General features: G+C 42.2%; 2 protein-coding genes across 4 annotated transcripts in view; one reads left to right on the top strand and one right to left on the bottom strand.

Annotated features, from left to right (window-relative positions):
* The window catches only part of LOC105893177 (palmitoyltransferase ZDHHC15A-like), a 6,654-nt gene extending 3,017 nt beyond the window's left edge, over positions 1 to 3,637 (top strand). For 2 of the 3 annotated variants that reach the window (XM_031571415.2, XM_031571413.2), the window contains 4 exons: positions 138 to 273; positions 530 to 656; positions 784 to 887; positions 3,305 to 3,637. In XM_031571415.2, the coding sequence (XP_031427275.1) occupies positions 138 to 273; positions 530 to 656; positions 784 to 887; positions 3,305 to 3,399 (462 nt within the window). In that variant the 3' untranslated portion in view covers positions 3,400 to 3,637. The remainder of the gene's footprint in view (positions 1 to 137; positions 274 to 529; positions 657 to 783; positions 888 to 3,304) is intronic. The other variant, XM_031571414.2, reaches the window with a different exon arrangement.
* A 25-nt stretch (positions 3,638 to 3,662) lies between these two features.
* On the bottom strand, positions 3,663 to 6,594 carry uprt (uracil phosphoribosyltransferase (FUR1) homolog (S. cerevisiae)). Its single transcript, XM_012819625.3, has 7 exons — positions 6,126 to 6,594; positions 5,737 to 5,779; positions 5,538 to 5,607; positions 5,335 to 5,397; positions 5,091 to 5,252; positions 4,725 to 4,823; positions 3,663 to 4,135 (listed from the first exon to the last, which is right to left on the bottom strand). Exons 1-7 carry the CDS (start codon positions 6,398 to 6,400, stop codon positions 4,029 to 4,031), a joined length of 819 nt encoding a protein of 272 aa, XP_012675079.2. The 5' UTR covers positions 6,401 to 6,594; the 3' UTR covers positions 3,663 to 4,028.
* Between the last annotated feature and the right edge of the window lie 8,546 nt (positions 6,595 to 15,140).

Genomic DNA, 15,140 nt, shown 5'->3' with positions numbered 1-15,140 from the left:
GTATTTGTCTCTATTCAGGTCCATTCAGTTTTGGTCCATTCAAAAACATTATTGTTTATTAACTGGTGTCAGTAATGATACCAAAATATGTTTCTGTGTATGTTCCTCTCCTTCCCCCTGTGTCTGTCTCTCTATAGGGTCAGCTTTTGAACAACTCAACAGTGAAACTGCATGTGCTCTTCCTCATGCTGGTGTCGTTGATGTTCGCCGTCACTCTCTCCTTTTTACTTGGCTTCCACTGCTGGTTGGTCACCAAGAACAAGACCACTCTTGGTAAGACCATAACACCAGCTACCAAGTTCAAGAGATACTACAAGAGTACACATAGACAGAAACAGGAGCATATCAAAGGATCTTGAGGCTTTGTTTAATTTAGTTAGGGGTTTAGTTTATCACCTCCGACGTAAATAAATACAAAATGCCGGTGTTATTATATAAAACAAATTAGTTTAACAATTTCACACTTGCTTGCATTCATTTCCAATTTTATGATTCCAACAATGTTGAAAATGACTCTCTCTCTTATCAGAGTGGTTGTCAGCCCCTTTCTTCCCCTATGGGCCTGACCGAAGAGCATTTGACGTGGGCCTGAAGAGGAATGTGTTGCAGGTGTTTGGATCCCAAAGGAAATGTTGGCTACTGCCTGTCTTCAGCAGGTCTGTTTCTCTTGGATTCTTTAACAGTCTAACTGTCCAAACTCTAATCAGTTTTCCCATGTCATGGCCATTCCCATATCAAGATTTTATGTTTTTTTGTTTTTTTTGTTTGTCTGTTTTCATTTAGTGATGGTGATGGGCAGGTCTTCCCTCTCAGGAGGAAGCCTTTGGCCTCTTACCCCCATGGTATACATTTAGATGGATGCTTGGAAGAGGCAGAGAGACACATTGGTAAAGCCAGTTAAAATTAATTTTACATAAAAAAAAAGTAGGAATTAAAAATGTGTACATAATTTGTAAAGTTTTAGAAAATTTCAATAACCTTGATCTGTTTATCTACTATTTTCAGAAGCCACTTTCAGTCTTGACAAATAATTTATTTCAAAAGATGGACTAAATTGACCCAGAGTTCTCACGCTGTCTTTTAATGTGCTCTACAACCAAGGCCCGTCATTAACTTGAGTGTGTGACGCCTAAGAGTAGAGTTACAGGCACACCTCCTATCTCATTCTCTCCCTCTCTCTCTCTCTCTCTCTCACACACACACACACCTTCTATCTCATTCTCTCTCTCTCTCTCTCTCTCTCTCTCTCACACACACACACACCTCCTATCTCATTCTCTCTCTCTCTCTCTCACACACACACACCTTCTATCTCATTCTCTCCCTCTCTCTCTCTCACACACACACCTTCTATCTCATTCTCTCCCTCTCTCTCTCTCTCTCTCTCTCTCTCTCTCACACACACCTCCTATCTCATTCTCTCTCTCTCTCTCTCACACACACACACACCTTCTATCTCATTCTCTCCCTCTCTCTCTCTCTCTCTCACACACACACACCTTCTATCTCATTCTCTCTCTCTCTCTCTCACACACACACCTCCTATCTCATTCTCTCTCTCTCTCTCTCTCACACACACACACACACCTTCTATCTCATTCTCTCCCTCTCTCTCTCTCTCACACACACACACACCTCCTATCTCATTCTCTCCCTCTCTCTCTCACACACACCTCCTATCTCATTCTCTCTCTCTCTCACACACACACACACCTTCTATCTCATTCTCTCCCTCTCTCTCTCTCTCTCTCTCACACACACACACCTTCTATCTCATTCTCTCCCTCTCTCTCTCTCTCACACACACCTCCTATCTCATTCTCTCTCTCTCTCTCTCACACACACACACACCTTCTATCTCATTCTCTCCCTCTCTCTCTCTCTCTCTCTCACACACACACACACCTTCTATCTCATTCTCTCCCTCTCTCTCTCTCTCTCTCTCTCACACACACCTCCTATCTCATTCTCTCTCTCTCTCTCACACACACACACACACACACACTCCTTCCACCTGGAAAAATAATCACATTTGGCACTCAAGCTGACAATTACAAATGTGTATGCACAGCACTTACTCACATTTCATCTTAGACAAGGGAAGATGCACTGCAAGTTAGGGATTTTTAATCGATTTTCCCCCCATAGGCCACAGAGGTGTTAGTGCTCTTCCAGAAGTACAGTCAAATAGTCAGTAAACATGTAGCAATCCTGTGTATTTCACATTTTCTTGGACCCATTTTAATCACTACCCATGCTAAAACCAGTACAATTTAAACAAATCTAAAACACCTTTTAAGTAGCACACTGATTTGCCTGCACTCACTCTTATGGTCCGTGCAGTCAACCTACAACCAGTGGCGGCGCCAGAGATGTTTTTCTGCAGGTGCTATGGGGGAGCTCAGCGTTTTACTGAGGGTGATAGCCTATGTGTCACATGGTTCTCTACTACAACACCTCCCCACCATATCGTCTGTCATCTGTTTACATATATGCTCTCAAAAGCGTCTTTGGGGTCCATGAAAAGCAATATATACAAATCGATTGTATTATTATCATTAGGCTGCTTCCAACGGATGAGCAACTAAGCCGCGTTCATTTAAATGCATGCAGCATGTTATAGATTCCGCAATCCCAAATATTTCACTTACTTCAATGGGGTTTAAAGTTGGGCGCCAGGTGACCACTAGGTCACCACTACCATGTCAGACAGAGTGAAATTAAACTAAACTTAAACTAAACACAAATAGTTCAATTCATTTTAAACTAAAGAGGGCAAATTAAAATAGCAGATATGATTAACTTAAAAAGTCAAAGAGTCAGAAATGCGTTCAAAAAGTATATATTATTTAAGTTCACAATCTTCAATAATCACATAGAACCTTTGTTGGACTCCAAACATGCAAGTTGGATATTTCTGGAGTATTGGTCTTCTTGGACCAACCTGGGCGTTCATGCTTATGTCACCGATGCTGCTAGCACCATGGTTAACCAACATCCATGGAGGGTTGACCTCCTTTACCACGACGTTCCTCTTCTTCAAAATCCACATCAGATACCCCTGGCATTTCTTTTTCTTCTACGTTACTCTCGTTTCTCAATGATTCCTCCAAACGGGTCGAAGGTTATTACAGAATGATTGCTCTGGGTCTAAAACAATCTGTTCATTTCAATCTGTTATTATTTTCTTTTGTGAGTGAAATATTATTATCACACAATAAATATCGCAAAATTATTAGCTGTATTGTTAAACAGTTACCAGACCTATGTTTTTGTAGTGTACATGTGTTTTACTTTTTTTCAGGGAAACATCCCTCTAAGGATTCCTCAGAATGGGTTTGGGACAATCGTCATTCAAATGAGGCCAGATCAGATCTCCATCTTGAAGCTGAATTCTGAGGAAGTTGTGGGAGCACAAGCTCAAGTGAAGTCAGTATGTTGAAATATGTTTTGAGACTTAAACTTTTAAAACACAATAATATTGCTTAATGAGTCATGTAAACATGCAGGACATTTATATTGCAGTAAAATACTGATAAACATCTGATAGACTTATATCAAGAGGCTCTACAGATGCTAATTTCACATGGAAGTCAGCAACATGTTTCAAACCATTTCTTATGTGAAACTTCAAATCCCATTAATAAAAAATACTACAAATATTAGTTTATTCATTCAGTTTATTTTTTATTTTCTCCCAATGACCTACACATGAGTAAGCAGAAGGATGAGTGTAGTGCAGCAGTACATGCAACAAGAACGCCAATTTAGTCCACCAGTCTGGATTGTGGTTCTTCGCACTTTTCTTCCTTGCGCCATGGAATTCCATCACATGATGTTGATGTATTTGCTGTTCTGTGTTGTACTGACTTGTGCAGGTACTAGATCTAATTAAGGCAACAAATCTCAAAGAGGCTAAAGTTAAACAAAGATATACACATAGACACATTTCTGTTTTGACCTGTCAGAGCACAGACACTGCACTGATAGCAGAGTAAGTGTGTGTAACATATTGATGTGTATCTTGGTCAGTCAGTACCAAAATATTTCTGGCCAAAGTGTGTTGGAGCTACCGGGTGAACTTCAGTTGTCAGTATGGTGATGTCAGGAAACTCTTGAATGATTGATTTTGCACCTGCAGACACAGAGACACACAAAAGACACACAAAAGTGTTCCACCTCTTAGAAACCAGACGGTAGATTAGTGTTATCCACAGACACGCATGCTTAAAAGTGTTCCACCTCTAAGAAGCCAGACCGTAGATAAGTGCTATCCACAGACACACATGCTTAAAAGTGTTCCACCTCTTAGAGACACTGATCACTGACACTGACATTGGTTAAAACTGCAAGAAGGATAGGCAAACAAACAACAAATCTATGTAGTGACTGCAATATGCATTACTGACAGCATGTGAGGTGTCAAACATGCACCACTGGTAGACAGGAATGAAGCAGATATATTTTAGTATGTTCTGGTAATACTGGTTCTGGACTCAGGAATCCTGACCACAGCATGTTTTACATGTTTCCCTACTACCACTTATCTCAATCAAGTATCTTCAATAAAAAGAGGTTGGTGACACCCAATCATTAACTAGTGATACCCGTTTTGAACCACTCAACGTGTTTAAGTTGATATTGGTTTGGTAGGGCAGAGAGACACCTAAAACATGCAATGCCATCCCGGGGATCCGCCAGACCAGGGTCAGGGCAGGATTTACCGTGTGGTGTGGAGAAAAGGCTGAGGAGAATGATGTGTTTGGCTTGTAATCCATGTTCTCGTAGAACTCGGACCGCTTCGATCACAGTGTTTCCTGTACCTGAAAACACACCAGTGAATGAATGAATACATACGCACGCACGCACGCACGCACGCACGCACGCACGCACGCACGCACGCACGCACGCACGCACGCACGCACGCACGCACACACGCACACACGCACACACGCACACACACACACACACACACACACACACACACACACACACACAGAGCTGTAGTGCGCTGTCTGCATGTCTCATGGGAACACACATACACAACTCACTGATATATGCAGGGCGAGAGATTTGAATGGCATACGTACTGAGGATGGGGTACATCAGCAAAACCTTCCGGCGACTGATGTCCGGGGGGAATTTGGCGTAGTAAACTTTGGCTTTCTGGGTCTCCTCATCACTCTGGATAAGGATCTTCCCAATGCGGATGGACCGGCAGCAGTCCCTCAGGCCCTGTTCCATAGCCTCCCCTGCAGAGAAGGGACCACGCTGCTTAACATGCTCAACCATCAGCGACTCCCATTCACAAAGACCATCCGTGAGTCTCCTTACCGCTCCTCATGATGCTGACTCCACAGTTACCCTTCTCAAACTTAACACCAGCATATTTGTGCCCTGGAAATCAACAGATGAGGGTTATACATATATGTGAGTGTGTCTACAGCAAAAAGGCTTTTTTTTAAAGAGCACAATGGAAATAAGCCACGTACACGTTCTTCTGGCATCAGAACTTTCCAAATGTCCGCATAACTCACCTGTTGGAGTGGTGACAGTGCATTCGCTGTATGGAAGCTGATTGAGTCCTTCTTCAACCACTAACCTGATCTAAGGTCAGATATTCCATTAAATCACAAAGACATCTTCAAACACAATCACACACACATAAGTACATAGTTAGGCCTTCGTATTATTTCGCCTCGTCTTAGACACTGAAAATGTTGGCTTCTCACTTACCAGTCTATCTGCACAAAACACAAAATCACCTCTACTGGTCGACCTACGTGGGAGAGAAACAGCTGATATCAGGTAGCTTACTCGGTGGCTAAAGGCCTATAGCACACTTCAACATCTTTCATATTAGCCCGCTTGTCAAACAGCAAAAATGAACATACAGGTCTGTCTTAACCCAAGGACATCCTGTTCTAATTAGCTATAAACAGCTCGTTGGTGTTGATGCTATTTGAGCACTTGCAACAAATTGATCTGTATTGTTAAATGTATCTATTTAGCAATAGGGACATAGTTGGCAGGCCTATTCTTCGCTTTTACTCTGGTCTATGCCCAGGGGCAACGTGGAAGGAAATACATGGAGTATGGTCGAGGCTCACTTGAATTTAACTTACGTATCTCTTATGATGGTCTGTAGTTCTCGTATTTGGTCATTCAGTGGAAGGAGTTTTAGCTGGGGTCCAATCAGTCCCTGTGCTTCGCTACTTAATAATGTTACGGTGTCGATATTATGTCCGGTATCTCCGTCGGAGAACGGTTCCGATTGTTCCTGAAAGCCGCTATTGCTGAACCTGACTTGTTTAGAAGCGTGATCTTGACTGTCATTTACTTTATTGTTCAGCTGCTGGTTATGGCAAGGCATTGTGTTTTCGAGTAAGCACGTTTCCATTAAACTAACAGCAGGACAAAGTAAGTAATCTACTACTACAAATAAATGTAGAAATATAATTCACGAGGCAAAGCAGTAAGGTAAATTTCCCTTGTCATCCCTGAAAACAATGTTGCGAGGTTGAGTGAATTTAATCCGCATGACGTTGAAGTTGCAGGAATAAAATCAGTTACACAGGACGTTGGGTAATTTCTGAGTCTGATCTCTGATTGGTCGGATGAATGGTCCATCTAAAGTGGGCGACGGCGACAACTAACAAGGGTGAAAAAGTTTGAACCTTCGCCGACTAGTGGACATAGCTAATAATTGCAGGTATTCTGCCAGTCAAGAACTGACAAGTGCAACAATATTAGCTCTATATTCGGATACTCGAGTAGTTACATGCAGTGATGTGGGGTGGAGGGGGGTTGATTTTAATTTGAGAAAATGAACAAAAAAGTACGTAATATAATGCTCAGCATGTGACTTGGCCTATGCTATCGTCTGTATTCTCTCTTTATGTCTCATAGATGTAATCATTAAAACAAGTAAACACGTTTCATGAAGACCTTCAAAAATTCTGCAACAAATATGATATGTCAGCTTTCCTTCCTCTTCATGTTATACCATATGACAACACCTGAGGTTCATGGATACAGCAAACCTGACAATTCACATTAATGCCTAGATGGAGTTATCAACTGTAGCAGTCTTTGGCAGTTCTTGAGAAGTCACTACTCCAGTGGGCTTTCAACCGAGAAAGTACCTGTCGACTGGCAAATTCATGGACAATACCAAAACCCTCAGATCACCAGAACAAAGGTCAACAGGATAATAGAGACCGCTCCACTATGGCACACTAACAACTGCTCTGTCAGTGTGCTGCTGGGCGAGCAGGTTTACATCTTCATTCTTCTACACTTATATATTTGTCTCCACATCTTTGGAGGCCCTCAGGAAACTGCCTATGTAACAGGTACCGCAGCAACGGCACCTAGCTGACAGATAATATTCTGAAATTTCAGTAAAATAATTGAAGAGGCAGGGCAACAGCTTCTCAACTTTTGCGTTCTCCGCAGTTTCTTTATTGAATTTCAGTTCACCGTTACCAAGAACGTTCTGGAGATCCCTCCAAGACTCCGCCCTGCTGGCATGGAGCAAGTTTATTCTCTGTCAAAATAAAATACCTTAATAAAATCGATAAAAGCAGTATTATCAAAATAAAACACAATTATGAAAAACACAAAGATTACACTTTTGTGGACGTCACACTTATTTTACTTGAGAGCAGAGATGGCTATGAATGCAGCCTTTGTACGGAGAACACATACCTTCACGGTAGAAAATACGGTGCATTTATGAATACATTTATGAACCACTGTCAGGGGGACTTGTCCTTGATACCATACACAAAAAGGTGTGCTCAGTTCTTGACTGTAACATTTGTCCTCACATCATCAGAATCAGAATCAGAATCAGAATCAGAATTGTATTTATTGCCAAGTAGGTTTACACCTACCTGGAATTTGCTCTGGTGTATAGGTGCATTCAGTAAACATAAAACATAAAAACACAATAAGTACTACACATAAGAAAAAGTACTACACATAAGAAAAAAAAACACAATATATAAGATAAAAATATATAAAAAATATATATAAAGAAGTAAAGTAAAGAGTAAAATGCAAAATGCAAGACAGGAATGCAATGTGAATGTGCAATGTGCAATGTAATGTGTGTTAATGTAACACAGACTTGAGGGCGGGATAAGAGTCCAAGTCAGGTGGGGGTCCCGGGCCTTGTTAATAAGGCCAACTGCAGCCGGGAAGAAGCTGGTCTTGTGGCGTGAGGTTTTGTTCCTGATGGACCGCAGCCTCCTGCCGGAGGGAAGTACCACGAAGAGTTTGTGACCTGGGTGGGAGGGATCGGCCACAATCTTACCTGCCCGCCTCAGGGTCCTAGAGGCGAACAGGTCCTGTAGAGATGGCAGATTGCAGCCAAGCACCTTCTCAGCAGAACGGATGATACGCTGCAGTCTGCCTTTGTCATTTGCAGTGGCAGCAGCGTACCAGATGGTGATGGAGGAGGTGAGGATGGACTCGATGATGCAGGTGTAGAAGTGCACCATCATTGTCTTTGGTGAGGGAGCTGATGTTCAGGTCCTACTTGAGGTCCTGGGAGATGATGGTGCCCAAAAAGCGGAAGGACTCTGCAGTGTCGACTGGGGAGTCTCTCAGGGTGAAGGGGGTGGGTGGGGCTGGGTGCCTTCTATAGTCTACAACCATCTCCACTGTCAGAGCATTTAGCTCCGGGTTGTTCTGACCACACCAGGTCACCAGATGGTCAATGTCCCACCTGTAGGCAGACTCATCCCCACCAGAGATGAGCCCAATGAGGGTGGTGATGTCCGCGAACTTAAGGAGTTTGACGGACTGGTGACTGGAGGTGCAGCTGTTGGTATACAGGGAGAAGAGTAGAGGGGAAGAACGCAGCCTTGGGGGGAACCGGTGCTTATAGTTCTGGAATCAGAGACATGCTTCCCCAGCCTCACGTGTTGCCTCCTGTCAGACAGGAAGTCTGTGATCCACCTGCAGGTGGAGTCAGGCACACTCAGCTGGGAGAGCTTGTCCTGTAGCAGAGCCGGAATGATGGTATTGAAGGCAGAGCTGAAGTCCACAAACAGGATCCTGGCGTAGGTTCCTGAGGAGTCCAGGTGCTGGAGGATGAAGTGAAGGGCCATGTTTACTGCATCGTCTACAGACCTGTTGGCTCCGCAGACAAACTGCAGGGGGTCCAGGAGAGGGTCAGTGATGGCTTTGAGGTGAAGCAGCACAAGGCGCTCAAATGCCTTCATCACCACAGAGGTCAGGGGCGACGGGGATGATGGTGGAGGTCTTAAGTAAGTAAGTAAGTAAGTAAGAATGTATTTATACAGCACATTTCGTACAAGAGTTGCAGTTCAAAGTGCTTTACATAAAATCAATAAAAGCAAGCATTAAGAGCAATACATGGATAATAATCAACATCGTATCAGAACCTGATGTTCCGATAGGCTTCTTGGATTATTAAAATCATGATAAAAGGTATAAAAGGCTGCATCACCAATCTTCTTATGACTGCTCCTGGTGACCTGTAATAGACCTGTATCTGATGATCGCAGTGTTCTAGCTGGTGTGGTCCTTCTCCATTTAAAGCTTTGTATGTGAGGAGGAGGACCTTGAGGTCAATTCTAAAGGTAACAGGAAGCCAGTGTAAAGAAGCTAGGACAGGACTAATGTGTTCTCTCCTTTTAGTTTTGGTTAATAGTCAAGCTGGAGTTTTGAATGAGCTGGAGTCTTTCAGTTGTTTTCTTGGGAAGACCAGCAAAAAGTGAATTAAAGCAGGCTGGTACGTGGCATGTCTCCAGTGAGGTGTTAAAAATGGCTGTGAACACCGGAGACAGCTAAACAGCACAGTGTTTCAGGATTGATGGAGAGACAGAGTCTGGCCCGTCTGCTTTGCGGGGGTTCTGTCTCTTGAAGAGTCTGTTGACGTCCCTCTCCAGAATGGAGAGAGTCGTCACTGTGGAAGGGGAGGAGGGAGGAGACTCTGAGGTGGGCAGTTGGGAAAAGGCGCAGGCCTTTGCTGTGGTGGGGGAGGTGCAGTTGATTGGCTGGAGCTGGAGGGTGGTGTCACGGGGGATGGTGTCAGGACTGTCCCATTGTCCATCAAAGCGACAGTAAAACTCATTCAAGTCGTTGGCCAGGCGTGAGTCGTTAGTGGAGTGGGGGGCTCTTACAATTTGTAATCAGCCTAAAGGCCTTTATATGCTACTCCGACTCCATTACGGATGGGCGGGCGGACGGATTGGACGGACTATTTAAGCCCTTTCCAGACAGAGGCAGAGTCATTGGCTGAGAACTGGTGTTGAAGTTTCTCAGAGTACAGACGTTTAGCTAGGGTGACCAGATTTGAGTTTGTGAAAAAGAGGACACTTCGTCGCGGGACCCCACCCCCTCCCCCTCGATGGAGTTTTTGGACATATTTTTCACATGCAGATGACCCCGCCCCCTCCCCGCGACGAAGTTTTGACATCTTTTTTACATGCAGATGTCATGTACTATTGTAAACGATGCAACTAGTGGAGGCGGCAAGGTGCTCAGTGTTGCCAGATTGGAAATGGCGTATTGTAATGTAACAGCGAGGTTACGCACAGGGGCGAATCTAGGTTCCCACTTTTGGGGGGGCTAAGCCCCTAGATAAAACCTATTATTTTTCCTGTGACCCAGTAAAGGGTCTGGGGACGTGCTCCCCCATAAGACATTTTTGAAAATATCCTTTTAAATAGTGTCCTCTACTGGGCTTTAGGAAGAGAAATTAACACATTTAGATTTAAAATATGGCACAACAATAAACATATTGAAGACATCTGCTGAGATAGGTGCTAATTATACTGTAGCATGGTAGGGATTTGCAGCTCAAGTGAGTAGGTTAACGTTGTAGGCTAGAGTTCACCAGCTAGTTATAGCTGGCGGAACTACTGAGTAGGGTAGCATACCCACAGGATCAATGAACCGGCGTGATAAAAGAGCCACGACATCTATAATTAACTCGAGATGATTTAACCATTTCGTGTCTTTTACTATTTTAAACTTCATGTGCTATACCTTTATATCCAGCAGCTGATTATGGCAGCTTTCACCAGCTTGGGTCGGACAGTCGCTCCAAGTCTGTTTACTAGACGTTATTATCACCGTCTGTCTGCACGCTCGCGAGGCTCACTCACTCACTCACGACCAAACAGAGCCGTGCACTTGCCACCACAGTCTCAAACAGGCGTGTTTCCTGTGCTACTCGAGTCTATTTTATTTCTAACTCTAAAAATTAAACAAAATAAGTTCACTAAATAGGTTGTAAGGTGTTAATTTGACGATCTCAAAATAAAAAATAAAATAAAAAATTGGGGGGGGGGGGGGGGCCCAAGGAAACTTTTGGAGGTGCTCCAGCTCCAGCTCTATCTAGGGATAGATACGCCACTGGTTACGCACCATGCCATTCTTAAAATTTCTGTCCAGGTGTCTCACATCCTCAATCACGTCACCAACCAAATGCAAGCCATCACGTAATTGACGCTACATTCATCACAGTATCAAAGGCAAAAAATGATCGCATTTGGAGGATCATTTTCCTATCTGGCCACACTGGGAAGGCGGTCGACCAATGACAGTTCTCTCTACAGTCAGAGCTCGCGCAAGAAGGTGGAACGTAAGGGAGATACCCTTTCCAAAACTTGTAAGCACGTAATAACTAGTTTGTGAAAGACCCAGAGAAACACAAATATCTGACGAGGCAAAATCCCGGACGTTTTTGGAATCCCTGCCGGACGCATTTTTTAGGTCTCGAAAAGAGGACATGTCCGGGTAAAAGAGGACGTCTGGTCAGCCTAGTTTAGCTTCTCTAACCTTTTTGCTAAACCTGTATTTCGACTCTACAAACCTGTCTCTGTCCCCACTCCTGAACGCCTCTTCCTGCTCCAACCTTGGCTTTGGCATTCTTTTTTAATATAGATTTATTTTTGGGCTTTTTGCCTTTAATTGGATAGGAGAGTGAAGAGAGACAGGAAGCGAGCTGGAGAGAGATTGGGAGTGGGATCGGGAAACGGCCGCGAGTCAGACTCAAACCTTGGTCCCCGTGGACGTTCAGGCCCATCCTGCGTTTCTGTACTCACATGCGAAACGGACACTAAGGCTGTAGCTATATTAAACCCACACATGACATGAGCTGGAGGGCTGTGAAGATGCCATAAGGACATATGATGAACATGATAGTTAGTTAATGAGTGAAGATGAAGCAAAGCATTTAAATGTAAGATAACACCATTAACCTGACTGAACTACACTCTGTTGTTGTACACCTACTGCAAATACTATAGAGCGCTTGTTACATTGTAACTACCAACATTGTGTACAGTATAGCACGCTAATTATCATTGTGGAACAGATTCTAAATTCAAACCCTAGTCTTAATTACAATGCATCAGTATGTTGTTATCTGTCATTACTCAAAATTGTGCAATGAGTATCTGTTTCCGTGTCTCTACGGTCTGTCCATCCTCTCACTGGCGTACAGTAATAAGTGGTTCTCTAGCACCTGCCTCATCCTTGAAGCCTTATTCTGGGCTGTCTGATTCCTATGGAGGTTTCTGGTATTGGTGCTTGAACAAGGTCTTGGATGACGGTCTTAGCAAGTATTGTGTCTATATTTGTCAACAATGTTAGTAAAGGGTTTATGCACAAGTCCGTCCACTGTGATTGAGTTGAGAATAGAACTGATTGGTTAGATAAGTCAAGTGATGGGTATATATATGGTCAAAGGTGATAGGTACAGTATGTATCAAACGTTACCACAGCTGTAAATGTTTTCCCTACTTTTTGTGGTTAAACATTATTTTAGTGTTTGTTTAAAATATATAACTGTATGTACTGTATATAACTATTACTGATAGTTTCTTGTCTCTAAAATTCCGCTCTCCCTCTGAGTAAGATTTTCAGGCTGTGTTTCATCTACCACAGCACGGGAATGAACATCTGGCCATTTAAAAAAAAAGTATTAGTACTTTAATTACCATTCTACCATTTTGAGTATATGCCATTGGTTGCAAACCTAAGAGAACAATCTGTTTCCTGGAAGAGAAACTGACACATGTTCAAAGTGTGCACTGATGGGTCTGCATCAGAGGAAATGTTTCACATATTAAACTGAGAAATCATAGCAGCTTGTAAAGAAAGCTTATAAAACATAGCAGATTGACAAAAGAGCTTTGGTAGAGTTAAACAGTGTGAGGATGACTGGGGGGTAATTGTGTGTGTATTTTCACAAAGAGCAACATTCAAACTCAAAAGATGTGAGTCAGAAGATTTGTTTGGACAAAAGGAATCATCTCACTCCAGAAAATCAAAATGGCCTTTGTCAAGGTTGTGTACACTGTTTGTAATCTGTTTGGCGTGTGGATCATGTGGCTTACTCAATTAGACTCTAGCTTTATCTGAGTCTTCAGTTCCGTCTGTGGCCCTGCCATCACTCATGCAGTCACACTCAATCACAAACAGAGGGGCGGTAAAACAGTCCAGTTCACTGGGATTGGCAGCCTGAAACTGTGCCTCACAAAGTGTCACATATGGTTAAGACATCTTCTCAGCTATGTAGCAAATGCAGCTGATCCATTTCTTATTCATTATTTGGGCAGATTATAATGAGGTTACTCATATAGTCATTAAAGGTTCACTGTGTAACTCTGATGAAGCTGGTTACATTCAGGTGTTTACCCTAACTAAAACTATTCGTCTCTTTGAGGACTACTGAAGATCATTCCTTGTCTTATCATTCCTGACATTTTCAATGTTTACAATATTTACATTTAAACATAAAATTTAAACCTTTATTTTAATTATAATTTTTTTTTTAAGCAAGAAAAAACCCAACACATTTTTACCTTTTTTCCTTAATACATGGAATAGGATTATTAGGATATTCTCTTACATTTGTAAGAGAACCCGTGTTAGGATAACCTAACATCTGTAAACGTTGTGTCAATACATATATCTGTAAGGGTATAAACGAACCCTTGACTGAAATCGTTGAACCAAAGTTGCTTGCAGATGACAAGTAATGTCTCCTGAGTGGAGAATGAAAATGATCGCATAATTTAGCTCTGATTTTGATCACACTGCCTGCCGAGTCAAATGGAGTGATCAAACAATCTGAAATGCAATTTGCATTTGGCTGACGATCAATTGTGGTGCTAAATGGTAAATATCGAGAACCAATTATACATGTGACCTGGTGAATCTGAATTTACTCTGAATTGGCTGTTGATGTAACTCACACAAATGTCATTGTGAGGAATAATTTTAAGATTGTGTCTTTGAAAATCTATTCATTGGCTGCCTCCACTGAAGGTGCACAAATTAGTTATCTAAATCACAGTGATGTGTTAGAGACCATCAGCGATGAATCATTGCAGGGCACTACTCTTTCCTTGGGTCTAACGTGTTGGTGTTGCAACGACTCAGTTGTGGTGTTAAGGATAAGGAAAAATCAGGCTCATGGAGCAGAGGTTCAACGTAATTGAACCAACCATACAAGTAAAATGCTATGCTTTCAAAGTCACTGTTCAGTTCACTATAGAATTTTAAATTGTGTTTAGAAGTAATTTATGAAAACACATCAACACCATTGAAGGGTATATTGCCATTATGATTGTAACTGTATGTGAAATCATTCAACCTACAGAATTCAAAAAGGACTTTATAATGACATATAATAAACATGTAATGACTTGTAAACTGTTCATGAGCAGAGGATCAGCACAGAAAGGCATTGTTTATTCATTTTCAAATGTTAAATACTCAAAATAAGATGAAACCAAAGTGTTTCATTATTAAAATTATACTAAAAGGTTTCCTCAGCTCATTTGTGCACTTAAGGTTTTCCTACTCACACATCCTCTCGCTGACCTTTACACAGTCCATGTCTTGGAAAACCTGTTTAGCAGTTCTACCAGGAATATTCCTACAAACTTAATTACGATCTATCATACTTATGCTAATATTTTGTCATGTCACTACTATTTCGGTTTCATTTTTCTTTGGACAGAGAAAAAATATACATATATTTTGAACCTGAGGTTACATTCTGTATGCAATTTAAAGACCTTCATTTCTGGAAAGGCTGTTATTGTGTATAAAGCTGGGCGACACTGAAAAACGAATTAGTGGCTGGA

The sequence above is a fragment of the Clupea harengus genome, chromosome 8 (genome assembly GCF_900700415.2).
Source record: "Clupea harengus chromosome 8, Ch_v2.0.2, whole genome shotgun sequence".
Taxonomy (NCBI): domain Eukaryota; kingdom Metazoa; phylum Chordata; class Actinopteri; order Clupeiformes; family Clupeidae; genus Clupea; species Clupea harengus.
The sequence above is the reverse complement of the archived record's forward strand: the minus strand, read 5'-3'. Positions and strand labels throughout refer to the sequence as shown.